The sequence below is a fragment of the Macaca thibetana genome, chromosome 7, assembly GCF_024542745.1.
Source record: "Macaca thibetana thibetana isolate TM-01 chromosome 7, ASM2454274v1, whole genome shotgun sequence".
NCBI lineage: Eukaryota > Metazoa > Chordata > Mammalia > Primates > Cercopithecidae > Macaca > Macaca thibetana.
In genome coordinates, this window is record NC_065584.1 from 115,852,763 (window position 1) to 115,875,150 (window position 22,388).

Below are 22,388 nucleotides of genomic sequence, written 5' to 3' on the forward strand. Positions count from 1 at the left end.
ATCTTCGGAGAATAAATTAAGCAGTTATTTGTGAAACAGGAGCAACTTTCAGGAATTTTTTTTTAAGGAACCAAGAAATACTTTAACGAATGAACGGGTGAGCAGACCTTTTCTGTGAAAGGCCAGATTATAAATAGCTTGATTTTGTGCACCACAAGGTCCCTGCAACTATTCAGGGCAAAAGCAGTCATAATTATATGTAAAGGAATGGACATGTCCAGTAAAACAGGACACATAACTGAAAAAATTCCAGGACCCATTTCCAAGTTCTAACATAAATTCAGTTGTCTAGCCAGACAGACATATCAATGCAGAAGTTGTTGCTGCTCATGGTTGCTTAAGGTTTCGAAAGTTTGAAATATGGCAAGTCTTTGCCGCTCTTTCTTCCATCCCCAGAAGCTAAAAGTTATCCTGTACATTTTCTCATGTAAACATACTTTTAAAAATCAACTATCTTGGCAGAACTGCACAATTTTTACGTTAAAGATAGATGAGAAAAAAAGTCACATTTTCCACTTCTGTTGAAAACCCCTTGGGAATGTACCATGATAGTCTGTTAGTAAGTCTAAGACAGAGAGCATATTATTGCCTCGGAGTAATCTACCTCCACTTTGATTACTGGAAACAGTAAAAAAAAATTTTTTGTACATGCTATCATTTATTTCTCTGTTTTAAAATGGTTTTTACCATATCTAGATCATTTATATCATTTAACCCTTTAATCCTTGTTTAATCTAGGTATTATAAATAAGTACAGTATACATGTAATGCTTATCACCAGTCCTATCCATATATCTCTTGTCATTTTGATTGTCAGAATGTTATTCTCTATTAGATTCCTTAGGATGAGATAATAAAGACAGTATTTCCTTTGTTCTTGCATGTTGACTGGTTTATTTGTGTTTTTTGTACTTGAAGGTCAGTTTTGTTGAATATAAAATCCTTGACTCGGCTGGGTGTGGTGGCTCACACCTGTAATCCCAACACTTTGGGAGGCTGGGGTGGGCGCATCACCTGAGGTCAGGAGTTAGAGACAAGCCTGGCCAACATGGTGAAACCCCATCTCTACTAAAAAAAAAAAAAAAAAAAAATTTTAGCCAGGCTTGGCAGTGGGCACCTGTAATCCCAGCTACTTGGGAGACTGAGGCAGGAGAATCCCTTGAACCTAGGAGACAGAGGTTGCAGTGAGCCGAGATTGTGCCATTGCACTCCAGCCTGGGGGAGAAGAGCAAAACTCTGTCTCAAAAAAAAAAAAAATCATTGAGTCACTATTTTTTTCTTAAAACTCAGTCATCTAAATATATTTTTGGTGTTTAGTCCTCCTGAGTTGATACTCTCAGATAACTCACATATCCACAGTGATGTAAACTCTTTCAGTACCTAGTTTCAATTTTTTCAAAAATAGTATCAGGAAAGTTTTTTGTTTGCTTGCTTTTGTTTTTTGTTTTTTCCCTTATTTTGATTTGCTTCTTTAGGGCTCCTGCTGTTCATATATATCATGCTGCTTTTGCTTGTCTTCGGTGTTTGTAATGTTCCTCAAATCCTTTTTATAAAATCTCTTGCGTTCTTTTTTAAAAAATGTTATTTGTTTATTTAAAAACTTTTAGGTTCGGGGTACATGTGCAGATTTGTTATGTAGGTAGACTTGTGTCACGGGGTTTGATGTACAGATTATTTCGTCACCTAGTACTAAGCCTAGTGCCGAATAATTCCTTTTTCTGCTCCTCTCCCACCCTCCACCCTCTGGTAGTCCCCAGTGTGTTCCCTCTGTGTCCATGTGTTCTCATCATTTAGCTCCCGCTTATAAGTGACAACATGCAGTGTTTGGTTTTCTGTTCCTGCGTTAGTTTGCTAAGGATGATGGCCTCCCATTACACCCATGTTCTCGCAAAGGACATGATCTTGTTCTTTTTTATGGTTGCCTAGTTATACTACATTTTCTTCATCCAGTCTTCCATTGATGGGCATTTAGGTTGATTCCACATCTTAACTATTGTGAATAGAGCTGCAGTGAACATATACGTGCATGTATCTTTATGATAGAATAATCTATATTACTTTGGGTATATACCCAGTAATGGGATTGCTGGCTCGAACGGTAGTTCTCCTTTCAGCTCTGAGGAATTGCCATACTGCCTTCCCCATCGTGTATAAGCAGTGCCTTTTCCCTGTAGCCTTGCCAGCATCTGTTATTTTTTTGACTTTTTAATATTAGCCATTCTGACAGGTGTGAGATGGTATCTCTGTGTTTTTGTTTGTTTCTTTGAGACGGACTTTTGCTCTTTTTGCCCAGGCTGGAGTGCAGTGGCACAATCTTAGCTCACTGCAACCTCTGCCTCCCAGGTTTAAACGATTCTCCTGCCTCAGCCTCCCAAATAGCTGGGATTATAGGCATGCACCACCATGCCTGGCTAATTTTTGTATTTTTAGTAGAGATGGAGTTTCACCATATTAGTCAGACTGGCCTTGAACTCCTGACCTCAGGTGATCCACCAGCCTCAGCCTTCCAAAGTGCTGGGATTACAGGCGTGAGCCACCGTGCCCGGCCGCTCATTGTGGTTTCGGTTTGCATTTCTATGTTTACTGATGTTGAACATTTTTTCATATGATTATTGGCAGCTTTTTTTTTTTTTGAAAAATGTTCATGTCCTTTGCCCACTTTCTAATGCGGTTTTTTTTTTCTTGTAAAATTGTGTATAGATGCTGGATATTAGACCTTTGTCAGATGCATAGTTTGCAGGTGTTTTGTCATATTCTGTAGGTTGTCTGTTTACTCCTTTGATGGTTTCTTTTGCTGTGCAGAAGCTCTTTAGTTTAATTAGATTCCATTTGTCAATTTTTGCTTTTGTTGCAGTTGCTTTTGGCGTCTTTGTCATGCCATCTTTGCCAGTTCCTAAGTCCAGAATGGTATTGCCTGAGTTGTCTTCCAGGGTTTTTATAGTTTTGGGTTTTACGTTGATGTCTTTCATCCATCTTGAATTGATTTCTATGTATGTTATAAGGAAGGGTTCCAGTTTCAATCTTCTGCATATGGCTAGCCAGTTACCCCAGCACCATTTATTGAACAGGGAATCCTTTCCCCATTGCTTGCTTTTGTCAGCTTTGTCGAAGATCAGATGCTCGTATGTGTGGCCTTATTTCTGGGCTCCCTGTTATGTTCCATTGGTCTGAGTGTCTGTCTTTGTTACAGTACCATGCTGTTTGGTTACTGTAGCCCTGTAGTTTAGTTTGAAGCTGGGTAACATAATGCCTCCAGCTTTATTCTTTTTGCTTAGGATTGTCTTGGCTGTTTGAGCTCTTTTTTGGTTCCATATGAATTGCATTCCTGATTTGGCTCTTGGCTGTTGTTTGTATATAAGAATGCTAGTGTTTTTTGTATATTGACTTTGTATGCTGAAACTTTGCTGAAGTTACTTATCAGCTTAAGGAGCTTTTGCACTGAGACCATGGGGTTTTCTAGATATAGAACCATGTCATCTGCAAACGGGGATAGTTTAACTTCCTCTGTTCCTATTTGGAGGCCCTTTATTTCTTTCTCTTGCCTGATTGCTCTGGCCAGGACTTCCAATACTGTGTTGAATAGGAGTGATGAGAGAGGGCATCCTTGTCTTGTGCTGGTTTTCAAGGAGAATGCTTCCAGCTTTTGCCCGTTCATTATGATGTTGGCTGTAGGTTTGTCGTACACAGCTCTTACTATTTTGAGGTGTGTTCCTTCAATTTCAATGCCTAGTTTATTGAGAGTTCTTAACGTGAAAGGATGTTGAAGTTTATTGAAAGCCATTTCTGCATCTGTTAAGATAATCATGTGTTTTTTGTCTTTAGTTCTGTTTATGTAATGAATCACATTTAATGATTTGCATATGTTGAACCAACCTTGCATCCCAGGGATAAGGCCTACTTGATGGTGGATTAGCTTTTTGATATGCTGCTGGATTCAGCTTGCTAGTATTTTGTTGAGGATTTTTGCATCAATGTGTATCAGAGATATTTGCCTGAAGTTTTATTTTTTGTGTCTTTGCCAGGTTTTGGTATCAGGATGATGCTGGCCTCATAGAATGAGTTGGGGTGTTGTTCGTCCTCTTCAGTTTTTTGGAATAGTTTCAGTAGGAATTCTTCCAGCTCTTGTTTGTACATGTAGAGCAGCTATTAATTCATTTGGTCCTGGGCTTTTTTTAGTTGGTAGGCTATTTACTACTGATTCAATTTTGGCACTTGTTACTGGTATGTTCAGGGATTCCATTTCTTCCTGGTTCAGTCTTGGGAGGGTGGGTTTGTCCAGGAATTTATCAGTTTCTTCTGGATTTTCTAGTTGGTGTGCATGGAGGTGTTCATAGTATTCTCTGATGGTTACTTGTATTCCTGTGGTATTATCCCCTTTGTCCCAATTGTGTTTATTTGGATCTTCTCTCTTCTTTGTCTAACTAATAATTTATCTTACTGATTTTTTTCAAAAATACAATTCTTGGATTCGTTGGTCTTTTGAATGGTGTTTTGTGCCTGGCTCCTTCAGTTCAGCTCTTTTTTGTTATTTCTTATCTTCTGCTAGCTCTGGAGTTGGTTTGCTCTTGTTCCTGTAGTTCTTTTTGTTGTGATGTTAGGTTAATGTATGTAATGTTGTTAATGTCGTATGTATTACTGATTTAATCTTAGAATGTTAGGTTGATTTCTTTTTACTTTTTCTCAAGATATTTTTTGGTCTGATATTCCTATCTAAAATGACTTTTTAAAATTTCGGATTTGGTCTCAAACTCTTCCACTTCATTTCTACAATTTTTCTAATTCTTTCATGTCTTGTATCTTGTGCTAATAATAGTTTTAATCCTCCCCGTTTTTTAAGCCTTCTTTCAGGCATACTTTTATTGTCTGCAGAGATGTCATTCTGCTACTCAGTATGCATTATATAGTAACTACATAGAGCGGGGGTCGCCATCCCCCAGGCCACAGACATGTACCGATCTTTGGCCTGTTAGGAACTGAGCCACACAGCAGGAGGTGAGCGGCGGGCAAGTGAGCAAAGCTTCACCTGTATTTGCAGCCACCCCCCATTGCTCTCATTGCTGCCTGAGCTCTGCCTCCTGTCAGATCAGTGGTGGCATTACATTTTCGTAGGAGTGTGAACCCTGTTGTGAACCATTCATGCAAGGGATCTAGGTTGTACACTCCTTACGAGAATCTAATGCTGGATGATCTGTCACTGTCTCCCATCACCCCCAGATGGTACCATCTAGATACAGGAAAACTAGCTCTGGGCTCCCACTGATTTTACAATATAGTGAGTTTTGTGATCATTTCATCATATATTACAATGTAATCATAATGGAAATAAAGTACACAATAAATGTAATGTGCTTGGATCGTCCCAAAACCATCCCCCCTCCACCTGCCGGTCTGTGGAAAAATTGTGTTCAAAGAAACCAATCCCTGGTGCCAAAGAGGTTAAGGACTGCTGGTATAGAGGGTTTGATTCTAATTATTTTCTTTTTCTCATTTTTGCCTGTAATTTGTGGTGGATGGGGGGTGGTGTGTGTTTCTGTTTTTTTTGGTTTGTTTTGTTTTTTGTTTTTTTGCGGAAGGCGGAGGTGGGTGGGAAGGATTTTGTTTGTTTGTTTTAGAATATGGCTTGGTTCACATGCTAAGGAAGTCTCCAAAGCCAGTTGTCTATCCCCTCCTCGTTGCGTTTTGCACTTCAAGGGTGTACATTGACCCCCTAGTTTTGTTGTAAATGTTGCACTTGGATTCTTGGTTTGTTATGGAGTTAACCTGCCTGTTTTTATTCAGTAAGATTCATTTGTGCCTACTCTCATTGCTGCTAATTTTTCCAGAATTCTGTTTCTAGTGCTGTAATTAGTGCTAGTTTGTTTTTTGTTGTTTTGTTTTTTAAGAGTGTATAAAGGGAAATAAAATTAAAGTTAAATTGAATAATCAGTCAAATACTTGTTGAGGCTCACTGACTCGGTGAAACGCTCTGTGTCAGGCTTCTGCAGGGTTGCATTGAGCTGAAAGATGTATATGGATATATTGAACTAGCAAGCCAGTCCAGTCACTGCAATGACTTGTTTTGGCAAAGAGAAAAGATTTTACTCGCAAGACTGCCAAATGAGGAGATGGGAGAACAAGTCTCAAACCCTCCTCCAAAGATGGGATTTTAAGGATGTTTTTGGAATAGAGTACCAGGGTTCTCCAAGGTGTGGGTAAGAGAGATTGGGAGTAAGGAAAAGTGAGTGAGTTAGGATCTGCATACATGCAGTCAAGTTATACAGCTCTTCATAGAATGCGTGTTTGAAAAATGGCAGTACCACCATGATCAGAGGAAGGAGGTTTTGGCCCTGGGACATCAGTCACCTCTCTGGGCATTCATGCAGGCCCAGTTGAAGGGTTGGTGGTCTTAATCAGCTTGAAGTGGACAAGAGCTGCCCACTGGTTCCTGGAAATAACTTTAAGTAACAGTTACTGTAGTGACCCACATTCGGAAGTTATCTATAAGGAAGTTCGTGGGAGTTTTTGCTATGTGACGTGCTAGTGGGGGTTTTAAAATAGATCTACTAGAAGTAAGCGATAAAAAAGCAAGGCAGGTTAAGTTTGGCAAGCTTAATCGGGTTAGCCTTCGATTTTAAATATGTGAGTTCCTCCCAAATAGGGCCTTGATGACCCAGGCTGCTTGTAGTGCTGTGTGTTAAGTAGCACAAGTGTGTACGTGTGCCCCAGCAGGTTACAGGATGGACCACTTCTGTGAAAGCCAACGGTGTTTTTATGAATGAGATGACATGGAACCTGGGTTTTGAAAGATGAGCTGAAACTTGCAAGATTGATAAGGTAATAAGGAAGTCCTAGGCAGAAAGGAGATGTTAAACCATAGTTTGATACTGCATGATCTGCTTAAGCAGGAATCAGTATTTAAGTAGGTTTGGAGCAATGACTGGGGTGCTGGGAAGCAACTTTGAAGTTGTATTCAAAGGCATTGCATACTAAGGAATTTGAACTTATGGGCAAGGATCTATTGGATTAGGTCTTTGTGTTAGAGGGACAGCACTGCCAACACTTGTAATGCAGTGGTGAGAAATCTGTTGAAAGGGCCAAATAAGACAATTATGAAGGTAGAAGGAAGGGAACGTGGGGAAGAGTTGAACCCTTTGAAATTTTTGATGAACTGATCTTATATTCAGAAAACATTGAAAGCTGCAGCTCTCCTTCCAGGCTGCTCATTAGAATCACCTGGAGGCTATTTTTTTTTTTTTTTTTAAGTACACCAATTCCTCTTCTCCATTTTTACTTGATTGGTATAGATTGAGGATCGTGCATCAGCAAGCAGTTTTGAAATTGTTTCCAAGTGATTCTTAAGAAGTGGCAGGCTTCCTGGATAGTCATTAAGTGAACTGTGGTAAGCACTGACGGAGCAGGATTACCTGCCCTGCTAGGTACCCGAACTACATTTACTTGCTCACAAGTGATTTTTTAAAATGTATGCTCGCATCCCTGCCTTGCTTATTGAAAGTTCCTAATGTTTTTGGTATTTCTTTAATCTTTTTATGTTTTTAACTTTTAAATAAAAGAAGAAAATAAAAGAACTACCAAACAAGATGTAAGTTCATACTGTAAAATTACATAGAGTAATTTTTCAAATTACTAAATTACAAAGATTAGTCCCCACCTCTTTGAAGGAGAAAAAAAGAGAAAGGATAATCCTTTAGTAAGGCTGGGGTGTTTAGGTTTTTTCCAGCATTTTGCAGTTACAAACAGTCTGCAATGAATAACCTTGTGCGTTTGTTATCTTGGTACTGTGAGAGAGGTATGTGTATCTTTAGGGTACTTTTTAGAAGCTAGTTTGCTCTGTCAGAAGATAGTACATTTGTAGTTTTGTTAGGTTATTGCCAAATTCCTCTCCTGAAAGTTGTAGCAATTTGTGTGCCCATCAGTAGTAGACAGCCTGTTTCCCTATAGCCTCCCTTTTCTGAAATATGTCATGCTTTAATGTTTCTGTTCTTGGCGTTCTTTGGTTTTAATTTGCATTTATCTGTGGGTTTTAACATCTCATATGTCTTTTGTAAATTGTTTGTTTCATTGTTTTATTTTGTTTTGTTTTTTCTCCCTTCATGTTTAAGTAGTTCTTGATATCAACATTTTCAAAGTATGGTCTGTGGACTCCTGAAGGTCCCTGAGAACATTTTAGGTTCAAGGGCAAAACTCTTTTTATACATTATGGAGGTATTTCTTATCTTCTTTGCTGTGTTATTATTTGAGCAAAGGTTTAGAAACAATGGTGGTTAAAACTGTGTCAAGGCAGTGGCACCAAACCTTATAATAGTCATTGTCACACACACATAGATTAAAAGAACAGTTTCAGTTTTATTTAAGAATGACTTGAAACAGAACTACGTCTTACTACTTTCCAACCCTTGAGTACACACGTTTTCAGTAGTCTAGGTATGCAAATGAGAAGTGTGCCTAAAGTAGTTCTGCCTTGTACTAAAGTACTTGTGTGATTATTTGAATTGCAGCTGTGTATTGAGTGGGGGATGGAAGGCCAGCATCACTTTTACTTGAAGGAACAATTGTTTACTTGAAGGAATGTATGGTTATCCAAACTTGAATATTTGACAAACATATTTCTCCAAAATGAATGAATACCTTGCTTCAAGGAGAACAATTCTTGATAGTATTTGTTGCTAACAATGAAAACTGATTTTTAAAACAAAAATTAAAATTTGAAAAATTTTTATCTGCCACCATAAGCTCAATAGCTTTTCAGTACTTAAAGATTCTTTTGATAATCTTGATAGTGATATTAACACGTGATTTAAAAATACACCGTGTGGTGAAATGTGGCATCGTTTGGACGATTTGCCTAACTCAGGGAACCAGTATTTTCCAAAAGACTAAGGCATGCTATAATAAAATTTTGCATGGATGAAATATTCAGAATGTAAAATAGGCCAATAGATATTCATGCAATAATAGAGACAGTTGATTGATATGGTTTCAAACTGTACATTGTTACTCTCCTTTAGGAAATGTATTAAGTTTTTGGCATAAAATCAAGCATGAATTTTCATAATTACCTTAAAAGGCTACTAAAATAACTCTTCTTTTTCAATGACTGTACATGTGTATGAAAAGCTGGATTTTCTGTGTGTACTTTAACAAAAAGCAACATACTACGGGGTTTGTTACCATGCATTTTCACAAACTTTGTTTTCTCTTCAGCGGTGAAAACTCAAATTTTGTCAAAGCCTTTTTCAGGATCTTGGAGATAATCATATAATTGTTTTCTTTAGATTTATTAATAGGATGTATTATGCCAGTGGATTTCCTAATACAGGAAATAGGAAATTTTCCTAATACAGGAAATCCACTGGCATAATAGGAATTAATATAAAGGGAATTAATCCCTTTATCATGGAGTATTTATGTAGTGTTGGCCGTTGTTTGCTTATTTTTATTTTGTATTTTGCACTGATAACGAATAAATTATGTTGAGCTGTAATATTGGGGGGTTGGTCATTATCATGGACAGTCATCAAGTTTCAGTGTCAGTATTATACTTGCTTCATAAAAAGAATTTAGAAGCTTTCCTTGGTATCAGTGTTCTGAAACAATACATTGTATTGAGGCTATCTGGATATTGCATGTTTTGGCACAGTTCCCTTAGGAAATCATTTGTACATGGTGCCTTTTTGTGGGATAATTCCCTCATAAGTTTTGCTGCTTTTTTCTCCAGAAATTGGGCCATTTAAGCTTTTTATTTATAATAGGGTCAATTTTGGCAATCTGTATTTCCTTAAGGAATTATGTTTCATTTAGGTTTTTAAACTTCTTTGAATTTGTTCGGTAGTCTCTTAACGTTTTCTAATGCCGTACTAATAGTCATTTGTCTCTAATCATTTATTTTTGAAGTTTTAGTCCTGCTTTTAATTTGAAATTTGGATATTGTCTTTGAATTATGATGAGTGTATGGTTTTGTGTACAGTAGTCCCCTCTGAGCCGTGGGGCACATGTTCCCCCAGTCGATGCCCGAATTCACTGATAGTGTCAAACCCAATTTTGCTGTTAATTGGATCACATTTCTGTTCCTGTCTTCCACTCAGAAGTTTAATGCCTTTTCCATTTTAAATAAGCACTTATCATGCACTGTGGCTAAACCCTTGCAATTTTAGGTGTGATAGCAAAACTAGCACAAATTTCGTTTTCCTTCACAGCTTCACTAATAGAAGATTCCTTCTCCTTGTAGATCTTAGTAACCTCAGCATATGATTTTTTTTCCCCTGTATTAAGTGGAGGACTTTCACCTTCTCTCGAAGGAAACACTTTACAGCTTTTCTTTGGCATATCTGAATTGCCAGCATCACTACTACTGCACTTTGGGGTCATGATTAAGTAAAATGAGGGTGACTTGAACACAAGCATTGTGTTACCTCTCCACAGTTGATCTCATAACTGTGGCAGCTACTGAGTGACTAATGGGCGGGGAGCCCCTATGTCATGGAGACCCTGGACAAAGGGATGATTCACGTCTTAGATGGGATGGAGCAGGATGGCAAAAGATTTCATCACACTACTCGTAACGGTGTGCAGTTTAAATCTTACCAGTTGTTTATTTCTGAAGTTTTCCATTTAAAATTTTCAGACTGCAGTTGACCTGAGGTAACTGAAAGCAAAGAACATGAAACCGACGATAAGGAAGAACCACTGTAGTTGGTCTATTTTTGTTGTATTAAATTCGGGGAGGATATATAGAGAAACAGATTCAGATGGTTGCCATTGTCTTTAGTTACTCAGAATTTTCCCTGTTGGTTATTATTTTCTTTTTTCATATTAACTTCTTTTTGTATTCGCTTTATTGCCATATAATTCACATACCATACAATTAAATATGCAATTCATTGTTTTTTAGCATGTTCCAAGTTGTGTAACCATCACCAGAGTCCATTTTAAAACATTTTCATTGCTGGGGGGCAGGGGATGAAACTCCCATTGACCTATCACCCCCCCAATCCCTGTAACCCTAGACAACCACCAATCAAGTTTTTGTCTTTATAGATTTGCCTTTCTGAGCATTTTATATAAATGGAATAATAGAATCTATTAACCTTTGTGACTGGTTTCTTCACCTTAGCATGACATTTTCAAGGTTCATTCATGTTACACTATCTATGAGTACTTCTTTCCTTTTTACACACAATGTTTCATTGTGTGGATATATACCATGTTTTATCCATGCATCAGTTGATGGACACTTGGAATAGTTGGTATTCATTCTTAAGAAGAGTTTTTTTTTCTTTTGCTACTTCTGTAGGCTTTGGGATGGGAGGAAAGGTGATGTATGCACTATTCGTGAACATAGTCTCCTTTGTTGCGGACTGGAAAGCTGAGGGAGGAAGTTGTTACCTTTGTCCTCAGGCAGTTTGAATTGTACAGTTTTATACAAAAACATGTATTTCTGGTTTAATGATTCTATAGTCTTAAGAAAATGTATGATGTCTCGTTAGACTACTCTAAGTACTTCATATCCTTTCTAGAGAATAGTGATTTCTTTGAGATTAGGTGATTTTTTAACAACCTGAAGATATTTTGAATTTTTTATATACTGGCCTGTCCTGAGTCATTGTGGTAAAGATTCTTGGCTCTTTCAGAAGTGTGTGGCTTATTGTAATTCAGTTTTTAAAAAAGGTAATTTTACAATGTTTGTTCAATATGGCTAATGTACACCTTCTTTTGTTTAATGTGCACAAGACGTTATATTCTACAGAGATTTTTAGAAGTTTGCAGAAGTTGTTGAAATAACTAATACTCGATTTTCAAAGCAATTGATATTTTATGTAAAATGGCAAATGTTATATATGCTGGATAAGTCTGTCATCTTCTAAATCAGTTGCCAGGATGAATGATGATCACACTGGGCACTGCCAATCTCCTCAGGACCTCTTCTGATCATCAAAAATGAAGTGAGGATTTAGTGTTAATACGTTTTAAATGTCTTTTGGTTTTTAAAGAACATGTATATAGTTGGCGATTTTTAATCTTCTGTTACGTCCAGTGGTTTTTAGAGCATACATTCTTGTACAAGGATAATTCTAACAGGTAACCATGCAGGTGAGTGTTTATCAATCACAAATGTATTAAGATTGTAATTTTTGTATTTCGACCTCTCTGGATTGTAGAGTATGATATAACAATTATTTTTATCCTTAATAACAATATTTTACTATAATTTTTACCTTAGGCTCCTGGATTTGGATTTGGCATTGCAATATCTGGTGGACGAGATAATCCTCATTTTCAGAGTGGGGAAACGTCAATCGTGATTTCAGATGTGCTGAAAGGAGGACCAGCTGAAGGACAGCTACAGTAAGAGTGCTGCTTATCGTGGGCACCTGTGCGACAAGCAGTGTTCCTGTCCTCGGGCACTGGCCTACTATCTTACACTGTCTTAGTGTTTTGCCATATTCATACACCACCTGTGCCATGGTTCATATATTTTTTCCTTAAATTAACGTATGTTTACTTAAGAGAGAAACTGGCCAGGTGTGGTGGCTCACTCCTTGTAATCCTAGCACTTTGGGAGGCTGAGGCAGGGGGATCACTTGAGACTGGGAGTTCGAGACCAGCCTGGACAATGTAGTGAGAGCCCCATCTCTACAAAAGAAGTTTAAAAATCAACTGGGCATGGTGGCATGTGCTTGCAGTCCCAGCTACTTGGGAGGCTGAGGCAGGAGAATCCCTTGAACTTAGGAGTCTGAGGCTGCAGTGAGCCATGATTGCACCGCTGTACTCCAGCCCAGGTGACAGAGCAAGACCCTGTCTCCAAAGAAAATAAAGGAAGCTTTATCCCTATTAAAATTGGAAAGCTAGTATCACTCACTTTAAATAGAATGTGTAACTGTAAAAATAGTGAAAAAGAAAATTTATAACTCCGTTTTGGATAGAATCTAGCCTTCAGAAGCCTCTCTTCCCAAGTCTTGCATCCTTTTTGTTCCATATGAAGATGAGTTAGCTAAAGAAAAACACAAAATATACTAGCAAAATAATGGCACTACAATTAGAAGTATTAAAAGAAAATTAAAAGATGAAAAACTTAAAAGGTAAAAGGAAATAGGATTTCCAGCTCTATGACTTGGTATCATTTAATGCCCTGTAACTGTACTACCAAGAATCATTTCATGGATGTGATATCTGTTCAGTCTTCTGGGGAAATACTTTGTTAATGGACTTAAAAAAATTAAGGACCTGTGGTTAATTACTTGTTAAACATTCTGTGGAGAAACCTGAAAGTAAATCAGTTGACATTATTTTATTGATCTGAAGAGAAATTGATTAATTGGCTCATAATTAGAATACATTTTAGAAGTACCTATCTTGAAAATACCATCATAAACTTACCAGAATGTTTTTCTCTAACGTGTTATTTTGTGCCCTTTTCCCCTTAGGGAAAATGACCGAGTGGCAATGGTTAACGGAGTTTCAATGGATAATGTTGAACATGCTTTTGCTGTTCAGCAACTAAGGAAAAGTGGCAAAAATGCAAAAATTGTAAGTATCTTTTATCTTTAATTTAGTAAAGGTACCCCTTTACATTTCTGGTATTTGAATTTATCCTTCCCATTTAAGAAAAGGAAAACAAACGATAGTTCCAGCGTTAGTTGTTTACACTGAAGAGTGTTTCTTTTAACAATAGTGTGGTTTGTCACTAGTATGTGTATTTTCTCAGTTTAGATACCAGGAATTTTTTCAGTTGAAAAAGGAAAGGGGACAGTTGAATAGTTAGCTCTTTTAGGCTTAATGTTTCCTCCTCTTTTCCTCCTCTACAGTCATGTGCTGCATGACAATGTTTTGGTCAACAACAGCCGCATATTTGACAGTGGTTCCATAAGATTATAGTACTGTATTTACCTTTACCGTGTTTAGATACACGCATAGTTACCATTGTGTTACAGTCGCCTACAGTATTCAGTACAGGAACATGCTGTATAGGCTCGTAACCGAGGAGCAATAGGCTATGCCATGTAGCCTAGATGTGTAGTAGGCTCTACCATCTGGGTTTGGGAAGATACGTTCTGTGATGTTCGCACAAAGACAGAATTGCCTAACAATTCACTTCTCGTAGTATATCCCCAATGTTAAGTGACGCATGACGGTACTGAAGTTAGATTGGATCTTGGCATGTGTCAGTTTGAAATAGATGGCCCTATTTTCCGGTACAAGATGAGTTTACCTGGCAAGTTTTGCATTGTCCCTTGAACACATGTATGTCAGCAGCTACTTTCTTTATTACTCTGATAGTTTGAGGAGAGGGAAAGTCTAAGATTGTTTTTTGTAGAGTTGTTCAGGGTGCATTTAATGTTACTGTTTTACTGTATAGCTAGAGTCTTTGTTTCATATTTCTCTGAGAAGTCTACTTTTTATTAAGGGAAAAGAAATTTAGTTAACTCTTGATAACTGGCCTCAAATCACAGTTAAAACTTTGTAAATGTAGCACAGTAGATTTAATGTAAAAGTTTTATTTATTTTATTTTTTTGAGACAGTCTCACTCTGTCACCCAGGCTGGAGTGCAGTGGTGTGATCTCGGCTCACTGCAACCTGCACCTCCCAGGTTCAAGCACTTCTTGTGCCTCAGCCTCCCAAGTAGCTGGGAACACAGATGCGTGTCACCATGCCCACCTGGCTAGTTTTTATATTTTTAGTAGAGATAGGGTTTTGCCATGTTGGCCAGGCTGGTCTTGAACTCTCACTTCAAGTGATCCGCCTGCCTTGGCCTTCCAAAGTGCTGGGATTACAGGCATCAGCCACCATGCCCATCCAAAAGTCTTACTTAAAATGATACACTTTTAGGAACACAGGAGCCACTTCACCCACTTTGCTCCTCCGCTGTTTTTATCCCATCCTGCCTCTGAAAGGACTAATGAAGGTAGCCTTGAAGCCTCAGCTCAGGTATACAAAGCTGAAGAGTCTGGGTGGCTGGGTGGTATGCCCTGCTTTGTCCGTTGAGAACCTTTCTATCTCCCAGCAGATGCTCAGAACCACAGCAGACCTGATGGAAAGGATAAGGGTGGGTAAAGGGAGGTCTGCTTATGAGTTTTGGTGTCTGGGAGTGGTGGTAAAAGCTGAAAAGGGTATTCCCTGAGACTGCACCCAGCAGTTGCTCGGCCCTCCTGCCCTGTGTAGGCTGCCTTGCTGTGTGGCTTGTTTCACACCAGCATCATTGCTGGTGAGATGAGAGTTCTCTCATACTGCAGTAAGGACCACTGTTTGGTTATGGCGTTGTTCCAGAGAACAAACATCTTTTATTTTGTATGTTTTCACAATCTCATTGTAGTCCATAGTTTTACAACTGTAATGTTATTTTTAAATTGCAGTTAATTAACAGACTGCCTAGTGGATGATAAAGTTTTTAAACAGTTTTTATAACAAGAGGTTGCACTGTTTACAGAAGCAAATTGCTATTTGTTTGTTTTAAAACAGCAAATTGCTAATAGTTTTTTTTGGGTGTGATCAGTTGAGTGAGCTTCAGTGTCTTGCTTTAGCTGCTGATCCTGAGCACCATCCTTATTCTGCATAGTGTTCTTCAGGTGGCTTGCTGCACATTCTAAGGCCAGCACCTCGGGAAACTTGTTTTTATCCCTTGTATCAGGTGTGGTGAGTTTCATCCATACTTTCAACTTTTTAAGCGCTCCATTCCTGTGTAATCTTGAGCTGTTTTGTTTTTCCATGCAAAATATTTGGCACACATACACTACATTGATAATACATCCAAGAAAGTTGTATTGCTATACTCCAGACTTTTCCACATAGAGATGATATTATAAGTAGGTCTGAAATCAATAATGTATTTGAAATAGCACATTTTTGGCCCAGCATGTAAGGAGAAGGATTTAGGGGCTGTTCAAAGCTGTGTCAGTTGGAAAGGTGTTTTTTACTCTGTGGTTAAAGGCTGTAGGGGTTTTGGGCAGAAAGGTGTTTTAATCAGCAAAAAGCAGTTGTTGATTTCTGCATTTTGACAGTTTCAGTCATGTCATTAATTTAAAGCTTTCATTGCCGTATGACTTTTAGAATAAAATGCCTGTGTCTGAGAGTGTGGCCTTTCATTATAAGATGTCTTTTTTTAACCTCATCCCTGGACATAACCAGAGCGTCAGAAACACTCAGGTCATGATATATGTGATGTTTATTTTCCCCAGTTCTGAACTCTACCAGATCTTCTTCCCTGCTCTCCGTTCTACTGATCTCTGTCTTCTCTCCTGTGCTCCTCCATTTTTTCTCTCCTCAGACTATCAGAGTAATAAGGAAAATAGCTGCTGACATACATGTGTTCAAGGGGCAACGCAAAACATGCCCAGTAAACTCATCTTATACCAGAAAATAGGACCATATATTTCAAACGGACACATGACAAGATCCAATCTAACTTCAGTACAGTCATGCGTCACTTAACATTGGGGATATATAATATATCTCCAATATCCTGTATAATTTTACTAAAATTCTGAACATAGTAAAAAAGCGTTATAAAGTGGATGAAGAGGCAAAAACACCTTCCTAGCGAAAACCTCTGTGAGCATTTCAGAACAGTTCTGTGTTGCTTCATGACAGGGATGGGTCTTGAGAAATGCGTCATTACATGATTTCATCCTTGTGTGACCATCAGAGTGTATTTACACAAACCTGGAAGGCATAGCCTCCGACACACCTAGGCTATATGGTTTAGTGTATTGCTCTCCGGCTGTAAATCCCATACAGCATGTGACTGTACTCAATACTGTAGGCAGCTGTAAAACAATGGTATGTGTCTGTCTAAACATGGAAAAAGTACACTAAAAGTATATATAACAGATTAAAAAAATTATATGCCTGTTTAGTGCACTTACTATGAATGGCGCTTGCGGGACTGGAAGTTGCTCTGAGTCAGCGAGTGAGTGGTGAGTGAATGTGAAGTCCTAGGACATTACTGTACACTACTGTAGACTTTGTAAACACTGTACATTTAGGCTGCACTAAATTTATTTTTAATGTTTTAATATTTTTAATGTATTTAATATTTTGTAAATTTATAAAATTTATTTAAAAGTCTTCTTCAATAATAAACCTTAGCTTACTGAAACTTTTTTAACCTATATCTTTCTAACTTTTTGACTCTCGCAATAACACTTAAAACACAAACACATTGTACAGCAGTACAAAAATGTTTTTTTCTATTTAAAATTTTTTTCTTTTTGTTTGTGTTTTTTTAAGACACGGTTTCACTCTGTCACCCAGGCTAGAGTGCAATGGCGTGATCTTGGCTCACTGCAACCTCCACCTCCCTGGTGCAAGTGATTCTCGTGCCTCAGCCTTGGGATTACAGGCACCCACTACCACGCCCATATTTTGTATTTTTAGTAGAGACAGGGTTTTGTCGTGTTGGCCAGGCTGGTATTGAACTCCTGGCCTCAAGTGATCTGCCTGCCTCGGCCTCCCAAAGTTCTGGGATTACAGGCGTGAGCCACTGCACCTGGCCTAAAATTTTCTATTTTTCAGTTTTTAAACTTTTAGTAAAATCTAAGACACAAGCACACACATTAGCCTAGGGCTACCCAGGATTGGGGTCATCAGTGTCACTGTCTTCTACCTCCACAGATTGTCCTAGTGGGAAGTCTTCAGGGGCAGTAACATGCATGGAGCCATCATCTCCTGTGACAACAGTGCCTTCTTGTGGAACACCTGAAGGACCTGCCTGGGGCTGTTTTCCCAGTTAACATTTAAAAAAAAATAAGTAGAGGGAGTACACTCTGGAATAATGATAAAAAGTTTAGCATAGTAAATACATAAACCACTAACATAGTCATTATCAAGTATTGTATTCTGTACATATTATATCTGCTGCACTTTTATTCCACTGGCAGCATAGTAGGTTTGTTTACACCAGCATCACGACAAACAACACTGCAGTGCACCCATGACATTATGACCCTGTGGCGTCACTAGGTGATAGGAGATTTTCAGCTCCATTGTAGTATTATGGGGCCTCTGCAGATGTGTCGTCCGTTGTTTCACATGGTGCATGACTGTGTATGTATCCACATGGCCATGCAGCATTTCACTCTGCATATATATTTATCGAACTCACTCATTCACAGGCATTTCAGTGTCCAGTCCACGAGTTTTTTAAAATTCGGCTGCGAAAATCATATTGCTACCTACTTGCTTAGTTAATTTTTAGAATAATTTTCTAAGAGTGGCTTTTCAGAGTCAAAGGGCCTGAATGACTTTTGATGTATGTATTGCCAGTTTGTCCTTCTTCAGAAAATCAGTAGGCTATCGAGAGTTCAGTTTTCAACACGTCTTAAATCTTTGCCTGATAAAAAAGTGTTGGAAATGAAACATTTAAAATCACAAGTGGATTTGATCCTCTCATGGTGTGTTTACTACGCATTTGTTTTTTCATTTACCTGTTCATGTCCATTGCATTTATATGGTGGTGATGGTCATACTAGGGTGTTTTATGTAGTCAGATTATTAACCTTTTGTCGTACGTACCTCATGTGTTGTTATCCTCTTTGCTTTTGTGACTGTTTGTAAGTTGTTTGTGTTTGTTGTTTTGTATCATTTTGTTACAACATTGAAATGTTTTCATTTTTATTTTGTCATGTCTGTCAGCCTTTCGCTTTATTGGTTCTGCCTTGGTGTCATGCTTCCAAAAGCCTTTTAATTGCAAAAGCCCCTTTCTTGTATTTTATTCTAGTACTTACATGGCATCATTTTGTTTTATTTTACATTTGAGACTTCAGTTAAGCTAAACTGTTTTGAAGTACGCATTTTTTTCCTAAAAATTTTGATTCCAAATTTTTCATAGTGTTAAAATCAAGCATAGTTGTTACACCTACTAATTATTATTCATGTTTATAACTGTTAACTCATAAGTAGAGAATCACAGTGGGACTGGATACCTTTCAATAAGTAAAGCACCTACTAGGTGCAAGCATTGCATTACATGTACAGTTAAATGCATGAGAAGGAACTTCTCAAAGAACTCGAATCTTAGTGGGCTGGATGGGTGTACATACTGATAACCGTATAATGCATGTCATCTCAGGTTAATAGGTCAGGTACAGTAGAATCCCAAAGAGGTGGCACTCTTACAGGAATGATAGGGAAAGCCTTGAGTGCTCATCTGCTCAACTTCGTTTTTGTTTATTACTAGGGAGGAACTGAACATTAAAATACCAATACCAGGTATTGCTTCCAATATAACATGTTGGAAATTAAGTAGACGTGAGATGTAAAAGCAGACAGCTAGCATTAGGAATGCTTTACAGAAAATATTAACTGATAAGGACTTCAGCTGTGGGTTGCTCCAAGATGAGAAGGGCAGCTTTTCTCTTTCAGGTCATAACAGGACATTGGCTGTCCTCCTTTTCACATGCTGGCCTCTGCTGCTTCTCATCCTTGAGCTTCAGCGTTGTTTCCTCAGAATGGCCCTCTGCTTAGGCCCTCGTCCTGATTCTGAACCAGCACCTGATAATAATAATAATAGTAGTAATAGTAATAGGAAGCAGCAGTATTAAGTGTAGAGCAGCCCTTTGAAGAAGTTTAGCCATATAGAGAAGAGATAAGGTGATAACATGCAGGTGAATAGCAAGACAGAGAAATAGAAGATGAATTGGGGGAGCTTAGTAGGTAGAGGACAGATTTTAGGTAAATAAAGCGATTGAAGTTTCAGGTAAACTGGAGTATGGTAATTGATGAAGAAAAAATCTTAGAGGTGGGTAGGGATGAGAATGAGAGCTCAAATACAAGGGTTTCATTCATCCAGGAAGAAGATTGCCTTGGTCTTTGAGGCCAAAAGGAAGGAGGACCAAATAAATGAGATACTGAAAAAATTTAGGAGGCAGGGGGAGTAAAATGGCACTGCTAGCCTTAAAGCAGGCTGAGTGGCTGGGATCTCGAAGAATGGTTGTAGAATATCTACATTAGCAAATTCCATAGAGAGGCAGCAAGATGTAGACGAAAGGATTGCTGAACAAGAGCAAGACCTCTGTAAAATGAATTTACAGAGGGCCTAATCAGCAAAGTGTGGAAGTGAAGGTAATAATAGGACTGGAGTTTGTCATGGCAGCTGATTGAGGGGTCAAGAGAAAGTCATTTAAATACAGCAGCAGGATGTCTCATGCCAACTTGGGGGAAACGTGAGTGAAACCAGGACGGAACTGATGAACTGAAAATAAGAGAGGATGAAGGAATTGGAAATAAGATAGTGAAAAGTTGCAGTAGCTCACAGTGTCTGACATAGAAGACAAGGAGTGATACACAAGAAGATCCTGCGGAACTACAGTGAGGTCAACTGTATACTATTGTAGGAAGGCAAAGTGTAGTCCACAGATTACAGAGCCACTCAGTCAGCAGGTGTGATACATGTAGATCTTCAGCTTGCAGAGAATGAAGGAAATAAGTGGACAGGCAATACAGAGCCAGTTACCACAGTCATTGAGAAAAGAATGCCAGAGGGAAGAATTTGCATCTAGACCGGAAGTACACATTGGAGAGATCCAGAGACTGAAAGCGGTTTGTGTTGGTGAAGTACAGCTGAGTTAATTAGCTCCAACATATTATTGAATGTTAGTGTGGCTGTAGAATAAATTCATCTCTTAGAAGTCTGGGGCAATGGTGGGCTTTGATACTGATGCAGTCTAAAATGTTTAAGGAAGCAAGTTGGACTTGGAAGTTTGCTGTGGTTTTGGTAGCACCTAGAGTATATTTGGTGGCATTAGAGTACAGTGCTGTCCTTTTTATTCAAACCACCCAACAGTTGTTAGTTTCCCTGTAAGCTTGTGATTATTACACCAGGAAGATCTTTCTGTGTGAAGTAAATAAAGAGATTTTTAGGCCCACCCTTTCTTATTTGTGCTTAACTAGATCTGTTCATCAGGAGAGCAGAAAACACAACCTTTATAGAAATGTATTCCTTAGCAATTTGTTGTAGTGGTTTGTGTATTGTTTCTTGCTGGTTCATAATACGGGGTGAGATGTGTAATGTTCCTTTCTCTTTGGAACTGAACATACATATATGAAAATCAGTCAACTTATTTTTTAACCTTTTTAACTTGCAGACAATTAGAAGGAAGAAGAAAGTTCAAATACCAGTAAGTCGTCCTGATCCTGAACCAGTATCTGATAATGAAGAAGATAGTTACGATGAGGAAATACATGATCCAAGAAGTGGCCGGAGTGGTGTGGTTAACAGAAGGAGTGAGAAGATTTGGCCGAGGGATAGAAGTGCAAGTAGAGAGAGGAGCTTGTCTCCGCGGTCAGACAGGCGGTCAGTGGCTTCCAGCCAGCCCGCTAAACCCACCAAAGTCACACTGGTGAAATCTCGGAAGAATGAAGGTAGTTTCTGCCAACTCTTGCTGTTATTTTCACATGAAACTTTAAAACTAATTTTAGTGAGAAGTACAGTTGCTGTCTCTTCATGTCTTTGCTTTGTTGTCTTTGTGTTTGTGTTCTATCACTGTAAGTCAAGTCCTGTTATGGCAGGCTTCAGGGACTGTTCATTTTCTCTGTTGGAACAGATAGCACTTCAAGTGAATGGTCCAGGGGTTGGCTTTCAGATTTGTCCTGATGAGAATAACCAAGTACAAATTATGCTAACAAGAAATGTCACACCATCACCAAATGGAAATTCAGTGTTTTTCTTAACTGTTAGTAATGTAATCATGGAGAGAAATCTTGGGGGAGGGTTGGGGTAGGGGTGGTGGTGGTGGTGGTGATGTTGTTGTTGTTGTTGTTACAAGGTCTGGCTCTGTCACCCAGGCTGGAGTGCAGTGCCACAATCTCAGCTCCCTGCTACCTCTGCCTCCTGGGCTCAAGCAGTCCTCCCACTTCAGCCTCCCTGGTAGCTGGAACTACAAGTACATGCCACCATGTCCAGCTAATTTTTTCATTTTGGGTAGAGGCAGGGTTTTGCCATGTTGCCCAAGCTGGTCAGCTCAAGCAATTCACCTGCCTCGGCCTCCCACTGTGCTGGAATTACAGGCGGGAAGCCATTGTGCCCTGCTGTGACTTCTTCCCCCTCACTCCAGACTGTTTTTTAAATGGAGGAATGTAAGGAAAGGAACCCCTTGTAGGGCATTTCTCTATAATGCAGTATTTCTTTGAAGTTTTTGAAACTGAAACTCAGCTGCCTTCCCTCATACCTCATTAAATTTGATAAAAAATGGATCTGACTGTGGCTTCCTCCTCCTGTGGGCATGCATGACTGATCATTTTGATATATAGGGGTGTTACAGTTGGAATATTATCAAGGCTTACTTTGATCTGCTTTACCACTTGGCATATCTCCTAGGTGGTACTCCCTACCCCCACTCTAGAGCAGACTTCTCAGTGAAGTCTCAGTGAAGTTGTCAACATTTGCTGTTTCTACTTC

At 38.7% G+C, this 22,388-nt stretch overlaps 1 protein-coding gene across 9 annotated transcripts in view; it reads left to right on the forward strand.

The window, feature by feature from the left end:
• TJP1 (tight junction protein 1) overlaps nucleotides 1–22,388 on the forward strand; it is a 274,243-nt gene that overhangs the window by 183,467 nt on the left and 68,388 nt on the right. For all 9 annotated transcript variants that reach the window (XM_050800090.1, XM_050800092.1, XM_050800093.1 and 6 more), the window contains 3 exons: nucleotides 12,218–12,342; nucleotides 13,422–13,524; nucleotides 21,076–21,352. In XM_050800090.1, the coding sequence (XP_050656047.1) occupies nucleotides 12,218–12,342; nucleotides 13,422–13,524; nucleotides 21,076–21,352 (505 nt within the window). The remainder of the gene's footprint in view (nucleotides 1–12,217; nucleotides 12,343–13,421; nucleotides 13,525–21,075; nucleotides 21,353–22,388) is intronic.